The following is an 8734-nucleotide window of genomic DNA, read 5'->3' as shown; positions in this document are numbered from 1 at the left end:
TGAAAATGTTGAGAACGTTGAGAATGTCGAGGATGTTAATGCTGATGTTGTTGTTGCCTCGTTTGTCGAGGATGTCGTGGAATTTGAGGTTGTGCTGTTGCTGCTACCGTTGATATCTATATCGATATTGATGATGTTCATATTGATATTGAAATATTTATTTATATCGATATCGTTGTCGATGTCGATGTTGCTGTCGATGTGCTGTTGTTGCTGTTGATGTCAATGCTGCTCGATGACGATATCGATGACGATGTCGATGTCGGTATTGATAATATTATGGATGTTGATGTCGATATTGATGATTTTGAGGGTATTGCAGATATTGACGATATTGGTGTCGATGTCGATGTTAATGTTGCCATCGATATTGATGTTGTTGTTGATATCGATGTCATCGTCGATGATGATGTTGATATTGCAATTTATATTGATATTAATATGGATATCGATATCGACGTTACTATTGCTGTCGATATTGATGATATAGAAGATGTTGAGGATGTTGATGTTGCTGTTGTTGTTGCTGTCGATGTCGTTCTCGATATTAATGATGTTGAGGATGTTGATATTGATACTGATATCGATGGTGATGTCGATGTTGATGTCGATGTCGATTTCGATATTGATGATGTTGAGGATGTTGGTATTGACGTTTATATTCACATTTATATTAATATTCATATCGATGTTGCTTTTGCTGTTGATATCAATGTCGATATTGATGATGTTGAGGATGTTGATAGTGATATTGCTATTGACATTGATATCTATGCCGATGTCGATGTTGATGTCGATATTGATGATGATGAGGATATTGGTATTGATGTATATATTCACATTGATATTCATATCGATATCGATGTCGATGTTAATGTTGCTGTCGATGTTGAAGTCGACGTCGATATTGATGTTGTTGAGGATGTTGATATTAATATTTATATTCACATTGATATTAATATCGATATCGATGTTGTCGTCGATTTCTCTGTTGCTGTTGCTGTTCATGTTGATGTTAATGTCGTTGGCGATGTCGACGGCGATGTTAGTATTAATATTATTGGGAACATTTATGTCGATATTGTTGATGTTGAGGATGTAGGTATTGATATTTATGTTCACAATTGATAGTGATATAAATATCGATGTCGACGTCGATGTCGCTGTTGCTATCGATGTCAAAATCTTTGCGATCACTATTGCTGCCGATGTCTATATTGATGATGTTGAGAATGTTGCAACCGTTGAGAATGTCAAGGATATTTATGTTCTTGTTGATGTTCCGTCGGATTTCGAGGAAGTCGCTTATGACGAGGATGTCGCAAATGTCGCGGATGTCGAGGATGTCGAGGATGTCGAGGATGTCGAGGATGTCGAGGATGTCGGTGATGTCGGGGATGTCGGGGATGTCGGGGATGTCGCGGATGTCGAGGATGTCGCGGATGTCGAGGATGTCGAGGATGTCGAGGATGTCGGGGATGTCGCGGATGTCGGGGATGTCGAGGATGTCGCGGATGTCGAGGATGTCGAGGATGTCCGGATGTCGAGGATGTCCGGATGTCGAGGATGTCGCGGATGTCGCGGATGTCGGGGATGTCGAGGATGTCGAGGATGTCGCGGATGTCGCGGATGTCGAGGATGTCGAGGATGTCGAGGATGTCGAGGATGTCGAGGATGTCGAGGATGTCGCGGATGTCGAGGATGTCGGGGATGTCGGGGATGTCGGGGATGTCGAGGATGTCGAGGATGTCGCGGATGTCGCGGATGTCGAGGATGTCGGGGATGTCGAGGATGTCGAGGATGTCGCGGATGTCGAGGATGTCGAGGATGTCCGGATGTCGAGGATGTCGCGGATGTCGAGGATGTCGCGGATGTCGGGGATGTCGGGGATGTCGAGGATGTCGAGGATGTCGCGGATGTCGCGGATGTCGAGGATGTCGGGGATGTCGAGGATGTCGAGGATGTCCGGATGTCGAGGATGTCGCGGATGTCGAGGATGTCGCGGATGTCGAGGATGTCGAGGATGTCCGGATGTCGAGGATGTCGCGGATGTCGGGGATGTCGGGGATGTCGAGGATGTCGAGGATGTCGCGGATGTCGAGGATGTCGAGGATGTCGAGGATGTCGCGGATGTCGCGGATGTCGGGGATGTCGGGGATGTCGAGGATGTCGCGGATGTCGAGGATGTCGAGGATGTCGCGGTGTCGAGGATGTCGGGGATGTCGAGGATGTCGCGGATGTCGAGGATGTCGGGGATGTCGAGGATGTCGAGGATGTCGCGGATGTCGAGGATGTCGAGGATGTCGAGGATGTCGAGGATGTCGCGGATGTCGAGGATGTCGGGGATGTCGAGGATGTCGGGGATGTCGAGGATGTCGAGGATGTCGAGGATGTCGCGGATGTCGAGGATGTCGAGGATGTCGCGGATGTCGAGGATGTCGCGGATGTCGGGGATGTCGAGGATGTCGAGGATGTCGCGGATGTCGAGGATGTCGAGGATGTCGAGGATGTCGAGGATGTCGAGGATGTCGCGGATGTCGCGGTTGTCGGGGATGTCGGGGATGTCGAGGATGTCGAGGATGTCGCGGATGTCGAGGATGTCGCGGATGTCGAGGATGTCGGGGATGTCGAGGATGTCGCGAATGTCGAGGATGTCGCGGATGTCGAGGATGTCGAGGATGTCGAGGGTGTCGAGGATTTCTAGAATGTCGTGGATTTCTTGGATGTCAAGAATATTGTTGTTGATGTTATTGTTATTATTATTGCTATTGTTCTATGTATTTTCATCATTAAACATCTTTATTGATGTATTGCGGAAAGATAGTTTTCACTTATCGTACTAGGTATTAATGCTTTTATTACAAAAGTAATATCGTAGACATTTGCTATCTAGTTGAAGGCCGTATCGTGTGTCCATTATTCCGCGATTTTATGAAAAGTTATCAGAATAAGGTTAAGTTACTTCTTAGAGTACATATTTTCCTTTTTATGGGCATAAATATTCCTTTCTTATACGTATCTCTAATCTATTAAAAATAGTGGACAACTCTGATTTTTCAATTTGTTTCCATTACACACATTAGTACCTTAAAAAATGTTATGATCTAAAATGTATTCACGTGTTTGCCTTTTAATATATTATAAGATAATTTTTAATTTTTCTTTTGGCTTCTTTCACAGAAAAATGTCCCAAATTTCGAATTTCAGCATTAATTTAAACCTTGTTCAATACACTAATCAGACGAATATTTCTCTTGCAATATATATGAAAATAAATTTTGTATATCTTTTTATTTACATAATCGGCTAACGAATTAATTAATTCATTTATTAATTTCGTTTTCCGCGGGCTAGTAGTCTTTACGTTTCTGTAAATTGTCAATTATTATTATAAACTTTCACAAATACGTTCTCTTCCATTTCATTGACCACTATTTAAACGACAAGTTACTGTTTGAATTTTAAATTCCACTGCTTGTAACCCAAGATATAACAACTTGATGATGTCAATATTGCCTGACTATCCCGATAAATATACGCGTGTAACGATTCATAAAATCGCGAAACAATGGGCAAGCAGTACGACCTCGAGCTGTAATATGTGTCACACGTCTATTATACTAATCTACTTCTGCAACAGAAGTGCTAGTATATAGAGGGAAAAGCAAAACTACATTTGGTCGATATTAGCCCACTACTCGTTACATATTTATCGTCGATATCAAATAAAATAGACTTTATCTAAACGAAGAAGTAGCGACAAGTATCATGAGTTTCATTAACCCAAAACACAGACGGAATAACCATTTAAAAATTTTTAATTAAAAATTCTATATTCAGAATTTTCGCCCTGATTACTCGACTCCTCGAATTTTCTTTTAATATTCGTCTTATGAATTTTACAATATTTTCTCTTATTACATCTTTCTTACAGTTCTTTCCTCTCCATTTTTTCATTAAACCAAATCATACCACAGATTGAATAACCATCTTAAAATTTCTAATTAAAAATTCTATATTCAGAATTTTCACCCTGGTTTCTTAACTCTTCGAAGATTCTTCTAATATTCGTATTATAAATTTTCCAATATTTTCTATTATTCCATCTTTCTTATAGTTCTGCCCCCTTCATTCTTTCATTAATCCAAACCATACCACAGCTTGAATAACCATTTAAAAATTTTTAATTTAAAACTCTATATTCAGAATTTTCCAATATTTTCTATTATTCCATTTTTCTTACAGTTCTGCCCCCTTCATTTCTTCATTAAATCAAGTCATACCACAGCTTGAATAACCATTTTAAAATTTCTAATTAAAAATTCTATATTCAGGATTTTCGCCATGATTACTCGACTCCTCGAATTTTCTTTTAATATTCGTCTTATGAATTTTCCAATATTTTCTCTTATTCCATCTTTCTTACAGTTCTGCCCCCTTCATTCTTTCATTAACCCAAAGCATACCACAGCTTGAATAACCATTTAAAAATTTCTAATTAAAAATTCTATATTCAGAATTTTCCAATATTTTCTATTATTCCATTTTTCTTACAGTTCTGCCCCCTTCATTTCTTCATTAAACCAAGTCATACCAAAGATTGAATAACCATTTTTAAATTTCTAATTAAGAATTCTATATTCAAAATTTTCCAATATTTTCTATTATTCCATTTTTCTTACAGTTCTTCCCGCTCCACTTTTTCATTAAACCAAGTCATATCACAGGTTGAATAACCATTTTAAAATTTCTAATTAAAAATTCTATATTCAGAATTTTCCAATTTTTCCTATTATTCCATTCTTCTTACAGTTTTTCTCTCTTCATTTTGTCATGAATCCTACAGGTACTTTGACCAGTCATGACAGAGCTTTAGTGTTAATTCCAGCATTATTCGAGCACCCTAATATAGGACGTTGAACCACAACGAGAATGCAATTTTACATGCTACTTATAATGAAAAGCTCATATAACGTATCGTTAGAAAAGACACGGGATCCTTAAATTTCGAAAATGTTAACCTAAACTATTAATTTCTAAATTCTAAATAGGATACTTATTACACAAATACGATTATAAAGCACTGATATTATTATTGATTACAAAATAGCTAACAATTAATTAAGAAGTTAATAATTATAATTGTTCTACTCTGTATTATTTCTCTCTATCTCTCTAATATTATTTTTCTCGCTCTAACAATATGTATCTCTACCAATCCCTCTCCTCTCTGTTTCCACAATGGATTCCTCACAACAGTCACCGAACATTCCGACCATAAGATCGTTCTTCGAAACAAATATCCTACTACATATCAACACTCACTCCATCGCTTGATTCATTCACACTCATACCTCGTCATCTCTCACTCGTGAAACCAATTCCGCAGATTCTTGCTCTAATAAATGAACTTTCATGCGGAAGAAAGTGAGTGGTTCTGTTATCCGAAAATTCCACTAGCCAGCCGCTCTTTTCCCCCGTTAGTTCGTATACAGAAGTCTGTATTGTATCGCGTGGAAGGAAACTAGATAAATATAGAAGGGACGCGAGTCACGCTCCTTTGAATAATTTTTACTGCCATTCTGCCATTCGGCCGCGTTTCTTCGGCCATAGTGCGAGCTTGCGGTCGCCGGCTGATTGGGCCGGTGATTAAAAAAGACGACCAAAGGCAGGCGAGAACATTCTACAAATCATAAAATGTGAAATATATCGTCGGAAGGCCAGTGAGCCGAGAATTCATTTAACGCTCGGGACTAGAAGGGAGAAAGCGGGAAAGGAATTTCTGTCGGTCGTGAAGGGGTTGCTGTTGAGGAAGATAGCACGGTGCAACGAGTAGTCCATTGTAAGTGAAGAAGGATCGCCTATTAGGTTTTTATTGCCCGCAAAAATCCTGCTCCAAATGGCTGGCGACCGGATCGTGAAACGAAATGGAGTCCGACAATGTTCTAAATTGTCGGGTGTAATAACGTGTATCGCGCTAAGCTGAATTACTATTGGATAGGATAGAAAAATTTCTTCGAGGATCTTATGGTACTGTTACCGTCACGGTTTCAGATATCAGGGAATTTTTGTTTTCAACGTTTCTCCGCTAATGCTACAAAAAGACACGAAATGATATTTTAATGGTCTAGAATTTATTTGTCTCTACGGTGATTAGATGCTTTTATTTTTCAGCAGATGATTTAAACGGGCTGAGAATTTACTGATAGCCTTTACCACAGACTAACAATTTATTTATTTCTGCGAGATTTCGGAAATTTTTCTTCGTTTGGAAATTCAAAATTTATTTCATTATTGGCGCCATTGGTAGGGTATAAATTTTATTAAGTATAAAGGGGTTAAATATTTATTTTATCTTAAATGTATTTGGTTAAATTTTATTCAACACGAAGATTGGAAATTTATTTAATTGATTAAATTAATTAATTCGGTTTTATCAAGTAAGAAAGTTAAAAATTGATTTAATCCTCAGTAATATTCGATTAAGTTTTATTTAAGACAGGAATTATATTTTAACATAAAATATTTTATAAGTTGTAGTTTAGTCGGGTTAAACATTTATTTTATCTTAAAAATATTTGGTTAAATTTTATTCAACACGAAGATTGGAAATTTACTTAATCGATGATTTTAATTAATTTAGTTTCATCAAATAAGAAAGTTAAAAATTGATTTAATCCTCAGTAATATTCGATTAAGTTTTATTTAAGACTAGAATTATATTTTAACATAAAATACTTTATAAGTCGTAGTTTACTCGGGTTAAACATTTATTTTATATTAAATATATTTGGTTAAATTTTATTCAACACGAAGATTGGAAATTTATTTAATCGATGATTTTAATTAATTTAGTTTCTTCAAATATAAAAGTTAAAAATTGATCTAATTCTCAAGAATAATCTATTAAATTTTATTTAAGACAAGAATTATATTTTACTACAAAATATTTTATAAGTCGCAGTTTAGTCAGGTTAAACATTTATTTTATCTTAAATATATTTGGTAAAATTTTATTCAACACGAAGATTGGAAATTTATTTAATCGATCATTTTAATTAATTTAGTTTCATCAAATAAGAAAATTAAAAATTGATTTAATCCTCAGTAATATTCGATTAAATTTTATGTAAGACAGGAATTATATTTTACTGCAAAATATTTTATAAGTCGTAGTTTATTTAGAATATAGCTTAAAAATTTAGGGTAAATTGTATCCTAATTCTAAAGACTAAAAATTTTAAGTAGGATAATTACGAAATAATGTAATGTATTTATATTGAATTACGATTATTTATTGCTATGAGAATTAGTATTAAAAAATATTTCATTTGCAATAGCTGTAATATCTGTTAAAACATTTAATTGTTCCTTATAGACATTTGTAATTTAATAAATATCTACGACTGATAAAACTAAAGTTTAAATTATCATTCACTGCAATATTTATACTAAAATATTTATTAAAAATATATATGAACTCAATCTGCCATCATCCTACAAGTATCAATAGCCGGATGTTGGAAACTTGCATATTCATATATTCAGCATATTTAAAAGTCATATTCACGTTGTGCAACATATACAAACTTCAGATAGAGAAATAATAAATAACTAGAAGAAAATGTCAATTACATTACCAATCGTGTATATATCATCATACATACATTTATTTTTCTACAAATTTGTTATTAATAAAATTGAATTGCACGTTAGAATTAAAGTTTTACGTTTTAATATTCAATACCGTACATTTTGCATATTTGTATATTTATATTTGTATAATCAGCAAACTAGTTCGTGTTGTACACAAGATTTAATCGTAAGATCAGCAAGAATGAAACGATGGATTTGCATGTCATTCTATAGTCCGATTTTAAATTTTTATCCACGTCACTTTAATACGCCAATGCAATGGACATTAAACACCGTTTTTATTGGTTAAATCTACTGTAAGAGAAAATCGGTGTCTTTGAATTGACGTATTTGGAAACGTGGGTTGAGCTGCTCATACTCTTTGCATAAACAATTCTCTCGCAACTTCCATTTTTCGATAATTTATTGTCCATGATTTTTGTAATATCCTTCGTTATTACTCGTATTTATTTCCGTTATTTACATTCACTTCCGTAATTTTCATGAAATTACATTAAACGATCTGACATTGATTTACAGTATACCTACGTGATACTTAATAGAAGCTTAAATAAAAGCAAAGAATTATTGCTAACGGAATAAATGCAATTTCTTTTTATGAAGCTACGAGGAAAGGAAAGCAACAGTAATTCTTTCTATAGTCAAGATTCTGCTATTTTCATACTTCATAATATTCTGCAATTTTATTTAAGTGTAGATCATTTCTAGGTAAAAGTTATCGATCTATCAATAGCGAACTATACTAACAATTTTAGAAACTGCAATTAATTGTTTTCCTTATATTATTTATTAATTATTTTCCTGTATATTAACAAATTTTTTGAATTATATTAATATTAATTACAGTTAAATATATCAAATGTGATTAAATTAAATTAATCAAAATTTAATTGAAATTACTTCAGATTTAATTCAAATCGATCCAATTAAGTTTCACATTATCTTATATATGTAGATATAACAATTTTTACGTCCCTTTTTAATCAAGCTTTGACACAACAATAGTGTATTAACTGTATCCATATTAATATAAAATACACACATATATATTAAATGTATAAGTAACCTATATAATTTT

At 34.7% G+C, this 8734-nt stretch overlaps 1 protein-coding gene across 1 annotated transcript; it reads left to right on the top strand.

Annotated features, from left to right (window-relative positions):
• Positions 1-225: 225 nt before the first annotated feature.
• Positions 226-1128, top strand: LOC108551017 (serine-aspartate repeat-containing protein I-like). The gene has a single exon (XM_017905009.1). The coding sequence runs from the start codon at positions 226-228 to the stop codon at positions 1126-1128; it is 903 nt and encodes a 300-aa protein (XP_017760498.1).
• Positions 1129-8734: the final 7606 nt, after the last annotated feature.

The sequence above is a fragment of the Eufriesea mexicana genome, unplaced genomic scaffold, assembly GCF_001483705.2.
Source record: "Eufriesea mexicana isolate 0111107269 unplaced genomic scaffold, ASM148370v2 scaffold3597, whole genome shotgun sequence".
In the NCBI taxonomy this organism is placed as follows: domain Eukaryota; kingdom Metazoa; phylum Arthropoda; class Insecta; order Hymenoptera; family Apidae; genus Eufriesea; species Eufriesea mexicana.
The sequence above is the reverse complement of the archived record's forward strand: the minus strand, read 5'-3'. Positions and strand labels throughout refer to the sequence as shown.